Source organism: Strix aluco, chromosome 1, assembly GCF_031877795.1.
Source record: "Strix aluco isolate bStrAlu1 chromosome 1, bStrAlu1.hap1, whole genome shotgun sequence".
Lineage (NCBI taxonomy): Eukaryota > Metazoa > Chordata > Aves > Strigiformes > Strigidae > Strix > Strix aluco.
The window spans coordinates 113,318,177-113,340,419 of NC_133931.1; the positions used below are offsets into that span (position 1 = coordinate 113,318,177).

Consider the following 22,243-nt stretch of genomic DNA (forward strand, 5'->3'; position numbering starts at 1 on the left):
ATTCAAAATAATACATATAAACCAACTTCTACTTTGTGATTAAGGACTTTGCACTTGCTAAGATCAGAATTGACATTCTACCTCAGGTAAGAGTTACTTCTGGGAAATTCCCTCAGTTGCGTTTTAAGTGAGAAAAGTCCCTTGCAATGGACAAGCATGGAAGCAATAGAAGCCTAACTTCACATTGCTTAAATCACAGACTTAGATGTTAAGGACCATGAAAGACTTGCAATCCTTTACTCTGTCAACCTAGAAAGACCAAAATAATTACCTAAAATATTTCTTTTTAACTATAGCATCTTTCTGAAAAGCATCCATTGCTGACTAAGAACACTGGTGATGACCACATCACCTCTTTAAACTGTTTATATGACTTAAGTATTTTTAGGCCTACATTACTACTGATTTTTTTTATCTCCATTTCCAGCCATTTGTTCTTATTGCATAGTTCTCTGAGTGCTAATTAAAGTCCTGCCCCAGGCAAGCAGTTAAACTACTCTTTTTTTGGGGGGAAGGTGGGGAAAGATGGTAAATTTAGCCACATTTTATTCACAAAAGGCATGTCAGTCCTTCCATGATTGCTACAGTTTCTCTCTGAAGTCTCCTATCAAGTATCTAAAATTAAGAATCAAAAATGGAAAAAGCTTCTCATTCATTTAGTGTAGACTATATTGAACGTCTTACTGAAGTGCCATGATGTACCAAGTTAAATTTCTTGCATCGCTGGAATTCCAAAATTGACTGCACTACTAAAAAACCAATATCTACTCAATATTGTATTATTTTAAAGTCCCAATATTACATTAATTCTTTTGGTCACAGGCCTGTAAGCAGGAATTTACGTTCCACTAATAAGCTATGATGCTCCACCAACCTCTAGTCCTCAGTCAGTCTTCAGCACAGGGGAGAAATGAGCACACAAATTTTGGTTCTCATTCTTTAAATTCTATCTGACAGTTTTTAACAGACACTGTTATGCATAGCATTGAAAACAAATGCAGTTTGTGTCAGGAACCTGCACTCTTCAGGATTTAGAACTCCCTGCTTGTGTCAAATACAAACCTTTTACCAATTACTTTGCTTCTCCATTTTGATCACAATATTTACATAAAATCACACAATATGTGACAGCAAGAGGCCAAAAATACCCCTAAAAAAATCCACTAGAATGATGCCATCCAGTGACCATTATCCTACTACGCCTGCATTTTGAAGTTGGTTAATCTGCCTTCAACGCATAGAATTTTTTATTAAACACTATAATAAAATGCCATGAATTATCAAGATAAATCTTTTACATCATTTGCTTTAAGACAGAAACTTTGAAGTTTTACCAGACCTGTTGCTATAAACCCATGCTGACTGATGTTAATTTATTTCCTTCAGAGCTCTACAACAGTCATTACATTATACAAAGTAATCCCTTTACAGTCATAACAGTTGCACAAAAAAACCCCCATGATTACACAAGTCAGCCGAAAGAGATGAATCAAGGTGTTCTCATAAAATGACCTTCACTAAAAGCTAGGGGATAATGTCAAAGACATCATACTCGCATCATGTATCTGTCTCAATCAACAATGGAACTTACCTGAAAATATTTTCTGCATAAAAATCAATGGACGGATTTACACACCCCTGCCCCACTAACCCGTTCCCCTGAAGCTTCAAAACTCAACATCAAAAAAAAAAAAAAAAAAAAAAATCACAGAATAGCTTGTTTTAAGCCTACACTATCAGTCATTTCATATTTCCCTATTTAGTAGGTCAGATTTTAATTTAATTGCCACCAGTAGAGGTACACTCTAGGAAGTGTTTGGATTTTGTTTACCAGGGTCACAACTCTGGAAAGCAGTAATCAGTGTAAACTAACATAAGTACCTTTTAGACACGACAAACTGAATCCACAGTTACAAATAAGCACTGAAATTTCACCATTAGTCCTCTCAATTTAAGCAAATACTACTCTAGGGTTCTAAAGAGGTAGGAGCTTCATTAATTACTAAAGATAAGATGTAGTAACAACACAATTACTAAATATGTACATTTAATCCTCTTAGTATCAAATATGTTTCAAGCCTTTCTTCTATGGCCAAGAAACATGAACACACAATTTGATCAAAATTTTGATTATATCAAGTACAGGTTTTACTCAGCCAGTTACTAAGATTCTGTATATTCCGTACAAAGATTTTCTGAACACATAGCGCTCAAAAAAAGCATCACAACAAAGCAGGTAAGACTTCCACTAAACTAATTTTAGGGAATTAATAAGTTGCCTTAAACAAAAAGGAAAACAATCCAACCCACACACAAATTGAAGTTTTATTTTGGAATAATTGCTCAGCAGCAATGAGAATGTTTTTGTGTTCTCTAAAGGCTGAAAATCTAACTGCAGATCAGTAAGTACACTGACGTATCATTAAGAGCAACATTGTACCTTAGCTCTCAGCTCTTCAAAAAATAACACAAAGCTATGCATTCTCAACTTACAGAAACTTCCACCAAAAAATAGTTTTCTGTGATTTGTAACAGAACTTTACCAGTAGCACATCAAGGTATCAATGCTGGAGAAAGGAAATGTTCAAGTGTAAACTAAATTTTCAGTGCTCTATTACCTAATGCCTTCAGGAGCTCTTCTCGCACAGCAGAAGTGAACTTTCTGACCAGACATAATGTTGTCATGATAGCAAAGAGCAAGTTGTAAGATAATACAATATAGAAGTTTCCCAGCCAGTTAAACCTTCCAAAGTCTCCAAGCAGATCAAATCTGGTGATCCCTGTTAAAATTGCATTTAAAATTTGTATCAGAATCTTGATTACATTTAAGAAAAACAAAAATTTCATTCTATTACTTTTTACACATGGAAGCAAATTTCTTTCAAACAACAATGTATAAGACACAAGGTTAAACACACAAGACAATGTTCTCAAGGTCATTTTCCACTTCACTGACCACTATAAAACTGTAAGACACACTTACGTTTCTTAAGTTTCCTAGTAAAATGCTTGAATAATGTGAGTTGAAGTAAATTGTCTATTCTAGATAAGAATTCTGCTTTTATAATTTCAATAAATATAACTAGGAAAAAAAAAACAGTGTTAGTATGAAAACTGCTTGAAATCTCAGTTTCTACAAAATCCTTATCTATTCAAGAAAAGGATGAAATGCACCATGGGCTTTCTTATTAAAAAATACAGGTAGCAAAAAGCCTTTCCATGAGAGCCACAACATCTTACAGTAAACACTAAGCCTCTGTGTTTTTTCAGACCTACTGCTTTTGAAACCAAAGTTTAAAGACACCTTTCCAACTGCCACTTTCCAGACCTACCCACCACTATAGCCACAGAGCATTTGAAGGAAAAAGAGTTTGGCTGAAAGATAGTGCTGACAGGTCTTCTTCACAGTGGACTGCATAACACTAACACTTGGGCTTTGTACTGATCAAAGGCGAGTCAATCACTAAAGCTAAGTGAGCAAAATTCTTCCGGAAGTGTCTACAAGCTGTAGGGTCCATCCCAGAAGGCAGAAGAGGAAGAACCATAGGTTGTTCCTTTGCCAGGTCTACACCAAGGACTGCAGTGAGTAAGGGACAGAATATTAAAATGATACCCAAGTAACAGTTGTCTGGGATTATATTCCCAAAAAACTTCGGCACAGATGATGTCACAGTGGTGTGCACTCTCACAGTGGAGACCAACAGTGCAGAGGAAGGAGGCTTACCTCACCCCAGAACTAAAACATCAGAAAAAACTAGGCGATCAGAAAATAATCCTGGCTCTGAAGCTCCTGGGAGCAAGTTTTCTATCATCTTATTTTGAAAGGGTTTGGGGGCTTTTAGGAACTGTGACTTCAACAGTGATAATAAATGAAAAGAGACAGAATTAAGGGTCAGTTAGCTTCCTTTTAAGGGTAAACCTGGCACTTATGAATCACATTGTACTTTGATACCCAAGGCTTGCAGCTAGCCATCACAATGTTAAAAGATACACACATGTCTTATACTCAGCATCAGACACTTAAATAAGAAATACAGGAATCAAATTTGGTATCTAAGGAAAACATGCCAAAATGAAGAAAATTAAAAGAAATTTCAACAGGTAAAGCAAAAAAAAAAATAACTGAAGCTGATCAAAATAGCAAGAAAGGCAGGGAGAAATACCAAAAAAGCACAGAAGGTCTTAGCACAAGAAGAAGAAACTGGATGACTAAATTAACCGGTAAACAGATGAAACACAATAAACACAGAATTGCTTTCACACTTAAAGGCAAACAGTGTCCTTAATATTTTCAAAGATGCAGAGCTACAGGAAAATTGAGAAAGTCAAGTTTGAACGTAGAGGCTTCCAGACCTTTAAAGGAAAAGAAACAAAACAGGTAGAGCACTGGGTAAAGCGTTCTCTGGAAAAGAAATAATACTGTTTGACACAAAGAGGTGCAGACAGAAGAATAGCTAGCAATAGAACAGGCGTTATAAGGATGAACAAAAATGAAGCCTGACACTTCTGTTAGAGCAGATGGGAAAAATATTGTCCAGAAATTACATGCGTTTTCTTCTTACAAATAAATAAGTCACTGCTCATCGGAAAAGATCTGACACAGCATCATTTTGTAGATTTGTGGGAGAAAAGGGTTAAAGAGCTTTGGATAACTAAGTCCATAGAGAAAAAAATTCCCCAAACTGCAATTTGAAAAATTACTCAGTAACTGAACAGAGAGCTACATCTCTAGTGGACACAAATATATATCCAAGAAAATTGGTGGCAATTTGCCAAATAAACTATTAAAGAATTATTCAGGTTGAAAAAAATAGACCTTTTTTTAACCTAAATAATTCTTTAATATTCAAGAGTAGAGAATATTCTTTAATATTCTAGTAAAACTTTTGTATACTAGAAAATTATTTTTTGTTTGCAATTCTTTGTTTCTGTATTCTTGACTATTAAGTGCCCTGTTCGCAATTTGTTTCTCAGTAGTTCGCAATATGGTGCTGGTGGGAGACATTTTTGAAGGACTACTAAAAGGCTGAAAAGTTTTGGAAAAAAATAGTTAAATAAGTTATTCTACTAAAATAAGTTTAGTAAAAACTTTCCTGGAGTTCTAAAAGAATGACAGACATCTACCACCTACATATCTAATGAGAATGCTATGAAACATGTAAAAAATTCTATTTCCATTTTTAAAGCTTGAAAAAGGTCAGTATATGTATTAGGTAATTTTTGCTTTTTTACCTTTCCCATAAAGTCGAGTCTTTTCTCTATAGTTTAGAAACTCTCTTTCTTAATAAAGTGAAAAGACTATGAATCTGCTTAACATATTTATTTCTTTTCATCTATTCAGTGCCACAGGGCAGTAGCATGTAGTGCAACACATGTTGATATTTTTGCAAAGCACCACATGACTCACTGTACTCTAATACACTCTATTAATCCTGTTTGGACAGCTGTGACTGTGCATTTGTTAGCTGTGTGTTAATTGTTCCATCTTTTTTCTTCTTTTATTTATCTCTATGGCAAACTATTCAGGAATTTCATTTGTTAGTCTTTTTTTTTTTAAAGTGAGTTTTACCATTAATCTGTTTCCTATGAGACAACAATGCACCCAGCATGTATACTTACTTCCACAGAATCCATTTATTATCAACTGTTAATCTCATAGATCATTAACAATGATTTTTTTTAAAAAAAGTGTGATGGATGCAGTAACTTAGTGAGCACAATACTAATGTTAAAATTCTATTTTAAAACACTAATTTTTCAACATAACATCTTGCTCTAAGTACTAGAACTGTTTTACTTAGATCTTTATCATACTGCCCATATTTTAAAACTCCACTACTTTAAATACTTGAATTATTCTTTTGCATTTTTGGGAAGTTTTACTACAGATTTTTAAAACGTGAGGTCTAGAATGTGCATTCTAAGATTCAACCCTCCAAAATGCATTACAGGGGGTTTTTTGTTTGTTATAGAAATGCTCTAGTAAATCTAATAAAACTCATCATTTGTAGACATACTCAGCAAGAAAATATACAGTATAGTTTACTAGAAAATATTAACTACTCCTGATTTGACAGTATTCTGGTTGAAAAGGAAATCAGCTACAGAACTATTGAGTACACATTACTGATCTGTAGGCCTGAGCTTAAACTCCTAAACTTGTACTTAAGATTTGTACAGTCCGAGGTGAAGGGTTTTGTTCTGTTCAATGATCCCAATGAAATTCACAGTAGCTGCAAGTATTCTGCACTACTTAAACATGCAATAACCTTGCAATCTAACTTCAAGAATTCAAATCGAAGATTACCTAATTAAACAAAGTGAAGATGCAAAACATCTTTCTTTCCGACTGGTTAAAACAGTTTTTCCACTTCAAATGCTACTGGCAGATGTTAACAATAAAATCAGAACTTCAGTTCTACTATGCTAGATTCCAAATCTTTGTATTTGAAAACTGAAGCAACAAAGAATGCAAGCAGATTATTTTAGGGAAAATGAACGTAGCCTGGTATCATTGCTGATAAACTTAATAGTCATTAACGGTTTTTAAAAAGACATTTGCACTCAACATTATCTCAAATTTTACACCTGAAGTCCCCAAATGTATTTTTTCACAGAAACTGAGCACCGTAATTTCAGTGAACATGAAAATATTTTATACTGCCCTGAACAAGCAGTTTCCATCTCTCTTCTCACCATCTCCTGGTTTTAAAAAGTTTAAAATCTGACCTCCCTTTTTTAAACAATATACTGTCCAGAAAACGCTTAGCATCTTTTTTTAGAATGTATGTTCTGCAGTTCACATATGTAGAATAACAGTTCAACAGCTCATGGTGGTGTAAAAAAGGCAACACATACATGCTCTTTCTATTGAAAGTGATGGCAAGTTAAATACATACTATGAAAGGTACAGCTACAGGTTGTTCCTTTTTCTTGGCTTTTGTGTTTTGTGGGGTTTTTTTAAACTCAATTAAACATCCTTTATTACAATGTTTTATACTTCCATTTCACTTACCCAGTGTCCTTGACATCACTGGCAAAGCAGAGCTCAGCACCAAGATTGAGACACAGTTTCCAATTATCTGTTTGAAAATGACAAACAGCATTTAAATTATAACTGGGATGGCTGAAGGCAAAAAAAAAAAAGAAAACCACTAGTCAAGATGAAAAAGAGGAATTCCTGAAAGTTACATTCTTCAAACTGAACCTAAAGCAATTTACAATACCATACTGTTAGTCTTGCTTACTTCTGTCACACTTCTCCATATGGTGTTACACAAGATGAAGATGATCCAAGAGACGAGTTCAAAACAAAAAAATCAAATATGTAATCATTTGCTTTTAATCAAAGCGTTACATATGCTTAGATTCAAAATAATTCAAAACTACCATGTTGCAAAATGTCAACTGTTTACTTAATTCCTGCAAACTTTTTTATAAAAGAACCATTCCATGGGTTTAGAATAGATGACTGATACATCATCTTAAGCTTTGTATGTAACTGCTTGCAGGATTAGCATTATTTAAAAAATTACAACAAAGAGCTTCCTTTCAATTGAATGCCTGTTGACTACTTTAAATAGTATGAAAAAATTCACAGCTGTTAGATTTTACTCTAGTTTTTGTGAAGCCTTTATAAAGAGTAATTGAAACTTTCTCTCACAAGGGATCACTTTCTTCAGCTCTAATTCTATCAGAATCCAAAAGAAAACAGAAAACTTCTTGGAAGTAGGTAGACATTAATGCATTCACTATTTATTTCTACACTATTCCTGCTGTACTGTAAACAATCCATAGAAAACATTAAGAACATTCCAACTCCCTACTACTTATCTACTATAACCATTCTGTGTGTTTATCTACTTTCTCACTTCCAACAATTTATGGTAAAAATTTCTTTATCCATTACTTTGAAAAACAATGAAACACATTGAAAAAATAATTAAATTCAACATCTGTTCCTTGGTTGCTGATCACCTCCCCTTGTCAGCTGTGGGAATATTTTGTCAAAAACCTAAGCATGTTCCTCGGCATTAGGTAACAGCATTTGTTATTCTGAAGCCAGTGCTAAATTGTAGAAAGTCAAATTAGCCTCAGACTGCAAAATGTTGCTGAATAGACCTCCTCAGTCTTAGTTTAATTATTCAAATTTGAATTACTTTGTCTGTATTACTTCTAGCAACCAAGTTCTTCAGATTTCAAACAAGCTCCCTGAAGTACAGTTAGCACAATCAAAGTTACTCATTAGCAATACGTTTCCTTTGAAAAAAGTTCTTTCACTAGCTTTTCTATAGCTAGTTAACAAGCTCTGCTATTCCCAGCTTTTTAGTGTGAATGGATGCCATCCAAACTAAACAGAGCACATCCTTTTTCCCACTCATTCAGCATTTTGAAAATCTTCCAGTTTGTGTTTACGCAGCTTACAAACAAATACTGATCACTGCAAATGAGCCATTCAGGGCAATTACTAACTAAAAGAGTCAGTTTGTCTTGGGTGGCAAGAAAGAGAGGAGGGGGCCATCACCATCACAGACTTTACCTTACCTTTGTCATAGTTGTGTCATCCTTCCTGGGAGTGAAATTTTCAAAAAAACGAAGACTGTAGAAGCCGACGACAGAGGATACCATAAGATAGCTGTGAGAATCAAGGAAAAAGGAACCTCCAAGGAATGCAAGTTTCACTCAAGTTCTCAGCAGTCTCCTAAAAGTCTTAAGAACCAAAGGAAAAAAAAAAAAAAACCCACACCAAAAAAAACCAAAAACACTTCGAGTGCTTGAGGACTGACCTATCTCTTTCTTCTTTCCAGGCAAGTGTCTTAGTAAATTACCAGTGTCCCAGAAAACTAGACAGAATACTTGTTAACAGATAGAATTCTTAAAGAAAGGATACAAAATCAAAATGATTTCAAGTGCTGCTCCCACAAAACCAAAGGTGGATAGGGAGGCATTTCCTATTCCAGACCCCTATAAGGAGAAAAATGCTTTGCATAATTCAGTAAGATACATGCAACTGTTCATAAAGTTAACTTCTACCAGGACCAAAAACCTAACATCTTACATGAAATGCAGCCTCTTCTCAATGTGGTATTTAAGGGGCATTCTGATGTTCCAACCTGCAAGTCTCCCATCCTACACAATTGCATCAGCTAGTTTTCAAACTTGAGTGAAATGTGTTAGTAAGACAGAAGGGTGGAATGATTCATATTTTATGCATGTGGCATCTACCCACCGTGCTGCATTTTATACATACTCCATTACTTTGGAAACTAAAATAAGCTGTCTCAGCAGAAGACAATTCCAGTTGTTCGCAACACCACTGGCAGAGTGGCCATCACCACTAAACACCTTCTATAGCTCCACAAGCTCATATACAGCTATACACAAGGGAAAGCATTACCAAGTTAATAAAAAAAAAGTCATGATTAAAGACACTACTACACGATGTGCTGTTCTTTACTTTCTTGAAGTACTTTTATAATAAAGGAGGAAAAATGTCATGTTTTCTAAGAGGAACACAAACCAAGAGAGGCTTTTCATATTGTTTTTTAACACAGTTTCTTAAATTGAACATTTCTAGTCTGTATAAAAGTAGGAGACATGAGTAAAATGCAAACTCCAGGTGACTGATTTACTGAATCACTGTATCTTCATAAAGATTCTGGACTAGTTTTATTAAGAACTCACTATGACATGTAATAAAGTCTGTGTGCACACAGGACAAAAACCTAGAAGCAAAGTCAAGGTTGAAGTTCATTAGTTTCAATGTTATTAAAGCAGAAGTTCTCACTTGCACTTTTGTAAGGGCTCTAAAGCTCTACTAAAGTTACAAAAATCATAAGAGAAGTTTACTTTACCCTTGATCCCTTTGGCATTGCAGTCTCATCAACCAACAGGTAAAGAATGTTGAGAGCAACTAAGAGGACTGAGATGGACTATAAAGAAGTAGAAACGGTCTTGTTATTTATAAGTATTCCACATTTTTAAAATGTATACGTTTATCCTCACCATATTTCATAATGTTCTTTTAAAATGGTCAAGAAAAGAGTATCAAGTTTGTTGCTTAAACACACATCACTCAAATTTTAAAACTATTCCCCCAAATGACTGAAGAATTCCTAATTTTTGTTGGGGAAGAAAAAAAAAGCAAAAATTCTTACCGTCTCAATCAGTAGCAATATCATAACAGCTGGATAGACTAAATTCCTTTCCCAAGCAGAAGCTTTCTTCCGCCGTTCTGTTCAGAAGAGAAAAACCAGAAGCTTAATACCATAGATCACCTTAGAATAAAACAAGTGAAAATCATTCAGCTATCTATAAACTCTTGTTGTAACTCTGGGTAACAAAAGTAATCTTATCTTGAACCAACACCAAGCAGTTCATAAAAATATCCACCTTGAAGAGCTGTGCCAAGCAATGCCAAAAATATTAAGCCTCTTTAGAGGAAGGCTGGGGAGACAGAGAGAAGCAGATTTTTCTTTCGTGTTTACAGGCACACTTCACGGTAACATTTTTTTTTCCCTGACATACAGCAGTTCTGCAAAGTTAAAATATACTGAATTTTAAAATACACTGTTTACAGGTATATTTTAGTATGACCTAAAGGGGCAGAAGGGAATTCCAAATATTTAAACAGTATTTTCCTCTTATAAGGCAAGAAAGACAAGACTAACTCACCGGACATCACTAGTATGTCTAAAAAGAAAACCCAACAACTTCATACCAGTCTTAGTTCTGCACATAACACACTGATAATCCTGCAAGCCTTTGAATAAGTAAGGAGATTCCTGTTGAGTGGCTGCCATTAGCAGAAGTATCACTTTTCAGTTTTAAGACACTAACCTGCCAAGAATTATTTTACTGTTCTTAAACACAATTTGACTTTTATAGAAAAAATTCAAAATCAGGGATGAAAGTAATGTCTTAGATTACCCCAAATAAGGAAGTCGAGTGTTACAATTCCTCTAAAGTTATGTTAAAAATAAGATCCAAATCAGACTCCCTACTTAAATTTGTTTGTTAGAGGGGATCAGTGGTTCCATGTAATGTATTTGAGGAAACTACAAATTTAAAAGGACTGCAAATGCACAAATTTGGTTAAGAACAAACTGGAATCAATCAAGTGACAGTTACAAGCTAAACACAGCTTCTTGCGGTCATTTATTAAACTGCAATCCACATGAAACAGTAGAAAATTTTATTACCTAAATTCGTTTTCTTGCTTTTCACTTTTTCAAGCTCCCGTTCCAACTCTGCTGTCTGGTATTCTACCATGGAAGATATACCTTTTAAAACAGAAGACAGTATTTTCTTTTGGATGAGACTGACTACAGTACTGTAAGACACACTGTGACAATTCAGATTTAGGAAGCATCACATTAACTACTTGTGGCTTTAAACTGCAGGTGTTTCTTTGAGACTGCTTTAACTACTTTTCAAAAAACAGAGGCTTAGTCAAGAACCCTCTAATTCTGTCTAACCAGAAGAGTTTAAGGACATCAGAGGTTCCACGGTGTGACCTTGTGATCCCTGCCTACTCTGTTGACCAGCTGCTGCAAGTAAGAGAACAGCTACTGCTGAACTGTCACATGGGTCCAAAAACCAGTTAAGGTGTGGCAGCCTGACACAGGATGCCTCAAATGCCTCATTCTTGTATCTCTATATGACTCATATCAAGATGTAAAGAATCTCTGGATGCCCTTCAAGGGCATTATTATTTAGCAACTTAAAGACAAAGTGGACCTTTGCCTCCAAACTGGAAACCTCCAGTTTCAGCTTCTGCCCTCTCTCCCTTTCCCCAGTCCTTTTTACTCAGCAAACACAGTTTCCATACTGCTGACCTGCTTGTTGACATATCTTCTGCTCATATCAGTTTGCCTGATTTGGTTAGCCTCTCTGTGCCACAGAGCTCCCTCTGACATCCACAGTCAGATCTTCCTCCCAACCACCCATGAGACCATATTCTTTCACCTTTTTTTTTTTTTTTTTTTTTACAGTTTACAGGGTATGTATGTCACTGTTGTGCAATTCCTCAAATTCTCTCCTCTCACCAGGTGAAAACTGATAACCATAGTATTAATACCTCCCCCTTGCTAATTTTCTGCCTAAAAGTTGCTCAGCAACTCCTCCTCTTATCCCTACACAGGCTCTAGGGAACCCAGCCTGTTTTTCCTCTTCATCCTTTTTCTCTTCAACCTTCCATTCTCTTCCAACCACCCACGTTTTTGAGTGCAAGCACACTGTGGTTTCTCTCCTTGATTCCAGTTCTCTGCAAACACTGCACAGTGTTCAAGCAATGATACAGCTCTGAAATGTTGACTAGAAGTCTGCTATTCCAGTTCTATCTCATTATTTCTACTTTAGCTTTTACTCTTTGCAATCACAAACCAGAAATATTCTTCCTAGGATAGAATAGAAACACTCTCCACTCATCTTTGCCCCACTTTCAACCCTTTTATTTCTGAATAATCTCACCCAAAAATAAGTTAGGAGAGTTCATGTTTTCCCTGTCTATTCCAGACCGATCTCACTCTGCAGCAATGACAGCAGGATCTTAACAAACCCTAAGACCTCTCTTCTTTCTTGATTTACATTGACATCTTTCACCTGTTGGCCATTCCTTACCCTCAGCCTCACCTTCGATTGCAGGCTAACCTGCAACAGCACCATGCTCCAGATAGTTTTTATGAAACCCTCTCTAATAAGTTTCTATGAGATGAATAGTCTTGTCCAGGCTTTTATCTCATATCTTGATCATTTGCCTACAAAAACTAAATAGCACCTAGGTTGCTGACACAGTAACACTACTTTATAGTCCAGTGTCATTATTTTCTTATTTTCTGTTGTCTGTTTATCCATCCAGCAATCTCAGTACAAGATAAAGGCAAGTTTCTCATCCCATCCAACCCCCACATTCTCCATATTCCAGCACAGTATGGTCATACCTGAAAACCAAGACATACAAGAGTATTTTCTGGACTTTTTTCTAAACTTGTACTCTTTACATTTCAGAGTATTAGTAGTGATTTGTTCAATTCAGTCAAATTATCAGTGAGGCACCCAACTGTTTCAAAAATTAATTTTTAAGTGTTTACTTGCATTCTTCTTTCACACACATTTTTGCATATAACACAACCTCTGTGCCGTGCCTAAGCATTTATCTTTGATACCAGTGACATAACGTGTATGTGGTAATATTTACAGGGCTTCAAATATATAAATATCTCAGATCCCACGACTAACAAGTAAGACCTACAAATGCTGTTTTGTAACAACTTCTATTCAATTGAAGTACCTCCAATATGAATGTCAGTTTAATTTCTCAGTGTTTTTTAAATAAGTAATCATAATATGGGGGGTTTTAGAAAAAGGATTTTAGAAAAACAGATCTTATTATCATGATAAAAATAAGCTTTTGTGCTGACACATTCCCTCCAAAAAAGTGTAAAACATCTGTTCTATGGAATGACTAATTACTATGAGTTAAGAAAAAGAGATGGCTATAAAGCTCAGTGGAAAAAGTCTCAAGACCTTTAATGGAAGCAGTTGAAAAAGTAAGAACACTCAAGTTACCATCTGACATGTTCTTCTCCATAATCGATTTAGGGGTCCCTGAGGAAAAACTTTATTCAAGATATATGTTGTTCCCCCCCTCACAATAAAAATCCAGAGCTCAAAGCTGTTATTCACGGGACTCTTTCCAACAAAGTCAGCATGATCACATTAGATCCCTAAAATACTTCAGTAGAAATTCTGAATCATATTTAAGCGCTGTTCTAGTTCTTCCTTAAAAATAGTAGCAAACAACAGGTTGCTATACAAAAGGATATTTTACAAGAGGGGAAGGCAGTTTCAGATTAGTCAAAAGAGTATTTAAAAAGGATGCAGCTAAATTCTTAAAAGCTCTATAACATTAGCTTTATTTCAAACATGCACAAAGTTCAATGTCAGCGCTGTCTAGCCAATAAATCAAATTGGTAGACAAGACTTGTTTGGACTAGCAATGAAAAGTTAGAAGGGATTCTCCAAGAAAGCCACAAAGCAGCTCATTTAAGGTCAATTTAACGGTATTATTCTGTTTTTCTTCCAGCCCCGACACAAGATTTCAGTACCTCAAAGGAAATTGTAAGAGTATCTATTTGCATTCCCCCTAGGTGATTGGCAGTTCAACACCAATTAGTTCAAAATTACACTGTTACTAGCGTGCAATAAAAACAACACCTTTCATCTTTCTTACATAGGTAAGGATACCTTCAGAGCCAATAACTTTGATCAAGTAAGTATTTTTGATCCTACCCCACCCGTCTCTTTGGATTCAGGAAAACTAATAGCTGAAGGCAACTTTTTTCTTTTAATATAAAAAAGTCCCAGCTTTATTCTTCGACTGTAAGAGTGATGTGGGTACTGAAATATAATACGCTGGAAACAAACATTTTCCCAAAGCCCAGCATCTCTTCAATAGATAAAAATACTAGGGTAGATAACACGATCAAACTTTCCACTCCCTCCTCCTCCAATTTTCAGTTATACACTGTAGACATCTGAGAAGGAAGAAAATTAGTTTCCGCAAAGAAGATATGCAGTTTCACAGATTTATTTTCAAATGTGAAGAGCTTTACAGAACACTCTATCAATTGCATCACCGCCACAATAATTACATCTATATGAATCAAGAACGGCAGCAGCTCACACAGCTAAACTTTTTTCCTCCTCTGAAAACAGAGGTTTTATCCAGCCTAATCTGTGGGAACAGTGATTCATGTTACCCCCTTCCTATGTCCAGGCAATCTGAGGAAACAATAATTAAGACAGGGCAAAGCAGAGCTAGGAATGTGATAGCAATTATTCTACCAAGAAAAAAAAAAAAATCTGCATTGACAATCATCAAGTATTGCTTAAGCCTGTGCTCTGGTCCTCTTCAATTTTAATAAAAACTCAACTCTTTGGTTATACATATAAAATTGTTCTGAAATACATATTCCATTATCACAAAACTGTCCAGCAGTGTTACTTAAGTGCATGTATTTCCACTACCATAACTGTGGAAGAGTTGCAATAGCCATGCCAAGGGAAGTGTGTAGCCTAATATATTTGCTCTGACACAGCAACAAAACCACTTAACACAATCTGTGTGTTAAACCACAGCTTATGGCCTCTGACATCACAGCACTACATTTACTGATGTAATTAGCACCACACCTCCATTTGTATTTATTTTTTAAAAATGCAATAGATATGATAAGCATGAGTCTTCATAGTTCTGGCAAAAATGGTATCTATTTTTCTGGTGTAATTCGTACATATCAGAAAGACTTCTGGCAGGGAAGATAAAGCTTTCCATGTTTGCCACATAAATGAGAACGATACTTAAAATTACTTAAATAATTACCCACAAAAATCTTGCAGAGTATCTTCTTGTGCATACAACATATTGCCCCCCACCTACATGCTATAGCCAAGTTTAGATTTTTATTTACTTTTCAGCTCAAGTCCAATAATTTTCTCTGCACCCCAAGCTATGGGCTTTCAAGCATTCCTTCAGATGGTGGTGTCAATACCATTCCCTTAGCATGTGAAACAGAAGAATTCAGTTCCCTCTCCTGTCAAAGGACATTTAAGTCCCACGTCTTTCACCTCTCAGGAGTAGTCTGGTGAGAGCTCTGTGGCACATGGGTGGGTTGCAGTTCCACTTTACATTGAATACTAACCGATTCACTGAAAGAGAATCCAACCTTCGGCTAGTGGTTAGGGGAGTCACCTGCATATGTCCTAAATCCAAACCCAGTTAGTAGATGCCTACAAACAGACTAGGTCCACCTCACCAGTGATAGTATTAAATTGGAATATAAACAACTGTTGCATAGACTTCTGTGAAGAAAAACAGCAGACAATCATCACCTCAATATCACACTCTTCGCCTGAATAGTACAAACCACTCTGCACCTCTTCTAATGGATACCTGAATAACTATTTGGTCATTTTTCTGTATTGCTTTACTTATGTATAAGCACAATCACCATGACAACATAAAATATTCAGTAACAAATATTTTACAGTTGCTAGTGAACATCAAACACACAGAACAATTATAATTACCCCATCACAGCTTCAAAGACATTCACTGCATGCACCTTTTTGCGTGTCTGTATATGAACGCATACATATACACATGTCAGTATAAAAACATAGACTTCCAAAACAGCAAAGGTGAGCAGTACTTTTAAACTGAAACCATGGCTGATTTTAGCACAAGTCACTTCTCCAAAAATTTTAAACACTGGAATAGACGACCACTGTGATCTACTGTTATAAAAGGTACTTTCCCTGACCAAGCAACTTCGACAGGAGACTTACTGAGGCTTGAAAGAAGAAAAGATTGAGATATATGACAAGACTGAAGAGTAAGAAAGGCAGGCAGTAAATTAAGAAAATTAAGGCTAAAATAAGTCATAAGACAACACAACAATGTGTCACGACATGAATATTCTTTGGTCTTCCAACCTGAAGCAATTGTATAAATTGTGGATGGATGGCTTATCCATGCAGTTAAAAGCAATTCAGAAGAAAATTTGTACAATGTGATTTCCAGGTTTATAAAATCAATACTTTTTTTGTAAGTGATGCCTGCCATGCTGAATACTCTTTCTCTTAGAAGCCAAAGCTGGTTTTGAAATACTTCAAAACAGAAACACCTTATCAAGAAGTGCAAAAATGTAATACTAAATACAGGAAGTCTAAAACAGTTGTATAATTATTCACTTTAACTATTCATTAATAGAATTATTAACATTATTTATATTCTAGGAGCTATTTGGTGAATTTAAGGACTGCTCTGATGTTTAATAAATCTAAGATTCTAAATAATAATGAACTGCAACAGAAAAAATCCTCCAAATAAAAACCAAAACTCATAATGCAGGAAGTTGAACCTCTTGCTAATACAAGTTCTTTGTTCTTCAGACAAGGCTAAAATACAGTCATTTACCAATCCAAACTATTTTGCAGTAAGGGTGGTGGGTCTGGTCAACTACTCAATTTACCTTCTCAGTCTCAGAATATTCACATATTAGAGCTGATGGATGTGTTAAAAACAAAAACAAAGCAAACCACACACACTCAAGACCCAATCTTGAATAACAGAGTGAACCTAAAATGCTTGTTACATACATGTTGAAATTTTCTATTTTGAGAGAAGAGGCTATGTAATATTGAGATCAACACTCCTAGCCAGAACCACGCTACTCTAAATACTGTATTTGAAGAAGTACCAGAACATACCATTAAGCCTCCTCTGAATTGCTTCCTCCTCTAAAGTGATGATATACATCTGCTCATCTAGGTCTTCAAGAATCTGTATTTGGAAACAGAAATATGAACTATCAGAGTCACTTGTTTTTCTGACCACACTAGTCGGGTTCATTTTGTTCTAGTATTTCTATTTTTTAAATATCTATTTTTTAAATATATAGTCTACAACTTTACAGTACTAACAACAAATAAGAACTCCACAAAAGATTATTCCATTCTGTTACAGAACTATTTCTTTACTGTAAGCAAACTTCCTGTTAAGTTTTCATTTCAGGTTAAAACTCTTATGTCCAGTTTCAATCTAAAGAGACTCAGGGAACAGGGGAAGGGACAGTATATCTAACCTATATTCAAGTCATTATCAACCTTCACACTCAATTTGATTTAAACAAAAATAACTGCAGATTTTGAGAAAGTATATTAAAAAGTGACTTTTCACATAAGCCAGTATTTCAAGCAAATATAAATTGCTATTGGAAGCTAAAACCAAATAAATGAAGTCTACCTTACCATCAGGTGCTTTGAGTTTAAAGCTTACAGATAGCAAAACAGTATATATTTTCTTTGTATTTTCAGGGTTGAACTGGCTAGTGAAAAGGAACACAAGACCCAAGTGCACCCGAATTTTAGTAAATACAAACTAGCAAACATGACAGCAAAGTCACTAGAGTGCATGTTACAGAGTACATGGTACAAACTTCTCCCTTCCCTCACAGCATCCAGCACAAGAACAGTAGAGTATCTATGTCTAAGAAGTTCTTACAGATGCCAACTACCTACATTTTCACCCATTGAAGTGTACCCCCAGGTACCCTTCTTGATATCCAGCCTTAGTTTGGTCTTGTATCCTTTGCTCCTGAACTCAGAACAAGCCCACACTTTTCAGGTATTTGCAAAACAGACATAGTAGGCAATACTGGCAATAAATATTAATACTAGAGGCAGTTATATAAATTGGAAAACCGGAGGAAGTCTATACTATTAAAAAAACCCAACTTTCTGTGGATAAAAACAGGCTTTTGTGCTCTATGAAAAATTTTACACAAATAGACTATGGAAACTCTGATGAAGAGAAAATTATATTGAAGTGCAAGCAAGCATTCTAAAAGAAAGTACCCTAATGTCATTCTACCTTTTAACAGATAGCACATGAGGACAGATTGGTGTAACACTTACTGATGGCTTCACCAGCAACTGACCCATTACTGTAAACATCCGTGAAAGTCCCACTGGTGTGCATACTACAGAAGAAGAAAGAATATGCAAAACAGTGATTTGTAAGACAAAGACCAATGTTTAGTTGGATGTTCAATGTACTATTCCACATATAACCAAGCATGGTTTTGAACAGAACTGCAAGAGCTTCAAACTCCAATATGAACTTTAAAACACACTGCTATCATACAAATTTTGAACAAGACAAGCATCTCTCCCCTCCAAGAGCATAACTGTGAATTTTTTGTCAACAAGGAACACCATATAATCAGATATCTTAAACTTGCCCAAGTAATTATTTATTCAAAGCATGTGGCACCAGAGGCTATGTCTACACTAATAAAGTCAGCAGTGCCAGAATACATTCCTGGGCATTAAGACTTGATTGCCTACACCAGTAAACTGCTAAAATTATCCCTGGCATGATTTGCCCTGGGCCAGTTAGCACTTTCCCAAACAATTCTCAGGTGCAGTTCTGGAGTTCGTGCAGTCCAGGAACAATTATCATGAGGCAATATCTACACAGCCACCTTCTGCAAACTGCAGTATCATGGATGGAATACTACTGGGCCACAGCACTGGAGAACATCTCAGGCACATTTAATCTGTTAGCACAGGTGCAGCTGTAAAATCAAGAGATCATGAAGCTGCTTTGCTCTGAAAGTTATACTGCAACTTCAGCTGATAGTAGACTCAGCTACCAGATTTTAAGCTACTTTTCTATGAAATAATAATTGGCCCTTTTTGATCGTAGCCTCAGATGGTTTCCAAGTATGGTGCATATACGCTTGTTGGGAGAAAGGCTCAAACCATGATAACAGGAAGTTACTCGTAAAAATCAACAGTTTAGGGAGAACAGCCTTCAAATACTGAAGTGTGTAGGAGATGGAAGAAATCTGTAACAGTAGGGGTGAGGATATACATTTATAGTTTCCATTATAATAAAACAGTGTTGCCAAAAAAAAAGCAGCATACAAGATTTTATAGCGAGGATTACATTTCTTTTTATTAACTGGTGTTTCACTATGACTACTATGTTTACAGGAAAAATATGAGAGTATTCAAAAAGGCTAACTTAAGCTAGTCTTCCTTTAGTACAGAGGAAGCCTGCAAGAAAAGGAGAAAAGAGCAAGGAAGCAATGCTCCACTCCAAATCACCACTGCAATAAGCCTTACTCATACACTGCTTCAGCAAATAAGCCAGCGGAAGATCTTACGAAGCTCCATCCCAGCATCTACCACTTTCCCACTGCTGTATGCTGTCCTTTCAGCTACACAGATAAAACAGCTTGGAGGGCCTTAAATAATTTTAGTGATTTGCTTGTATAAATTAGAAATATCTCTTCCAAAAATTGGCATTTAATCCCAATTATTTTGGTGAACTTGTTTACAATAGTCCCAGAACACACTCTGTGTTTTCAGCTCTGCTGAAAAACTGCAAAACAGATACAGGAAATTTGTAAGCCAGCTTCCCCATTAAAATGTTCAGCAACTGTTGTGAATCGCACTCTTGAACAGCCTACATGAGACATTCAAAAGCACATTTTTACTTCCTCCCCTCCCTTCATGAAAGTGGATTTAAGAATCTCCACATAGAGACAACTTCAGAAGACTCACCAAGGTCTGTGAGCAACACCTTTCATAGGCAGATGTGCTTAGTTTTAAGGATGTTTCAAACTGTCATTCCCCACCCTTTCTCCACAGTAAGTGTTAGCTGTAAACCTATAACGCCTGGAGAACAGGTGAAAGCATGATCATCTAGGAAGGAAGATGTTCTGTCCCCCTCAGACATTTTCTAGAAATTATTTGGGGAGGGCAGAGGGGGAGCAGAAATTATAAATGGGATTTGGAGCCTTCCATCATCTTTCTTACTCCCCTAAACATGGATGACTGAAGTCTGGCTAGGACTAGTTGGTATAAGGTTGGGTTTTTTATGGCATTTGTTTCATATGCAACTGTGTAACTGACCTCCAGACTGGCCAGATAGCTTTCATAATCACAAAACTGGTAACTGCACTGTTTTACAACTTCTGTCTATACAGGAAGATTTTCAGCTAAAAAAGGAAGAAGGACCATTTAATTAATATAGGACAAACTAAGTGTTCCAAAATAACTTTCTCTCTATACTACTGACCCCCTGCAGACATTTCATTTTAAAATTGTACTTTTTTTTGCAGAATGGAGTCCCTATTTTTCAAGTACCTGCTTTAAAAAGTTAAAAACTGAAATTATTTCGGGTGAGATATGAAGTTCCTCAAAAACTGAAAGTGTAATGTAGCATTTGTTCACAAACTTCAGAACCCAAAACTAACAAATTTACATGTAAATTTAAACTTAAGCATGAAGAAAACAAAAACATTTTTTCACACTCAACTGTCACAATCTTAATTTTCACAACAAAAAAAGTTTCCTTTAATCTTTAAAAACAATGAAATCATTCACGCTTCGGAAAATACTTACACAGAAGTAACAAGCATCCCATCAGTGATATACAGGAATATAAATACGGGAGGTAGTATTCCCAGAGGTCTGTAAAGAAAATATTGAGCACAGCCTTAGCTTATTACAAAGACACTACTTACGTCACAAACACAACTAAATTAATTTCTTTTCTTAGGCATTCAGGATTGAACAAATGTATTTTCAACACTAAATTAAGAATTAGTTAATAATCCTGCAGGCAACTAAATTCAAGTACTTTAGCTTGAAAAATATCTTCAGCTTTACTTCCATTCCACTTGAGTCACTTGTTTTTAACATACATCGAGTCCACATGAGCATGGAACTTCTCAGCATGCTAAAAATGGTATTGACTAAGTTAACACAGCTTCTTCACAACCTGTGCAATACTTGCGTAACATTTACTAAAAATACATTTCATTGAAAACATCCATTCCCATAATTAAAACGAAACTAGTGTGGTGGGTTTTTTGAATTCCATACCATACAAAGACTCCATACTGGCAGCATCATTGTCTATGAGTGCTGACGCCACCCATACGATTCCAAGGATAAGCAGTGCAAGAAGAATAAGCATTACAAGGGTTTCCAAAATGCGTGCTCTGATGCCCTGTGGGCAGAAGAGAGGGAGAAAAAACACAGCCAAAAACTTTGAATCAGATATTTTCAAACATAAGAAAAATACAAATAAATAGCAGTTCCTTCTTCTTAAATATATACTCACATTTTATCATGTAGACAAAAGCATAACATGTAATGCACATTTAAAAGGCAGTGCATAAAAAAAGGAAGTACTTACAGCTTTATAGTGCCCAGATTGCATTTTTCCCCTTAAAACCATAGAAAAATGTTTTAAATCGCATATGCCTTACAGTTCTCATTAATCTCATTATTCCATAAAGTATTCTTTATACCATATGATTTTGCTCAAGCATTTTTAAAAGATAGATTACTTTTCTAATACTTTCAGCAAAGAAAGTGGATTAGCAAATTTTTATCTATGATTCCAATCAAGGGAATGGAAAGCCAATTATGGCAAATAGCCAAATGGCCTAGCAAGCATTAAACCCTGCACAGGTACAATGCACCAATTTAGTTAAAATACATTCTTCAACGGCAATTGCTTCTGCACCATTCCTCACAGTCTTCAGAGCCCTCAAGTGTACGGTTGGAGTAACACTCGCTCTCAGTCTGCCCACACGCTGCTGCTGCGGCAGCCGCATCCATTACCTCCCATCTTGGCAGGCTCGGTGCTGCCTGACAC

At 35.8% G+C, this 22,243-nt stretch overlaps 1 protein-coding gene across 10 annotated transcripts in view; it reads right to left on the minus strand.

Moving 5' to 3' along the window:
- Nucleotides 1–22,243, minus strand: part of LMBR1 (limb development membrane protein 1) — a 78,575-nt gene that overhangs the window by 7,869 nt on the left and 48,463 nt on the right. For all 10 annotated transcript variants that reach the window (XR_012624071.1, XR_012624067.1, XR_012624065.1 and 7 more), the window contains 11 exons: nucleotides 21,463–21,589; nucleotides 20,980–21,048; nucleotides 18,481–18,545; nucleotides 17,275–17,347; nucleotides 11,202–11,282; nucleotides 10,158–10,234; nucleotides 9,855–9,932; nucleotides 8,891–8,964; nucleotides 8,545–8,635; nucleotides 7,016–7,082; nucleotides 2,619–2,780 (listed from right to left, as the gene is read on the minus strand). Coding sequence is in view for 7 of the 10 variants with exons in the window: in XM_074831615.1 (XP_074687716.1) it covers nucleotides 2,619–2,780; nucleotides 7,016–7,082; nucleotides 8,545–8,635; nucleotides 8,891–8,964; nucleotides 9,855–9,932; nucleotides 10,158–10,234; nucleotides 11,202–11,282; nucleotides 17,275–17,347; nucleotides 18,481–18,545; nucleotides 20,980–21,048; nucleotides 21,463–21,589 (964 nt within the window). In the remaining 3 variants the exon portion in view is untranslated. The remainder of the gene's footprint in view (nucleotides 1–2,618; nucleotides 2,781–7,015; nucleotides 7,083–8,544; nucleotides 8,636–8,890; nucleotides 8,965–9,854; nucleotides 9,933–10,157; nucleotides 10,235–11,201; nucleotides 11,283–17,274; nucleotides 17,348–18,480; nucleotides 18,546–20,979; nucleotides 21,049–21,462; nucleotides 21,590–22,243) is intronic.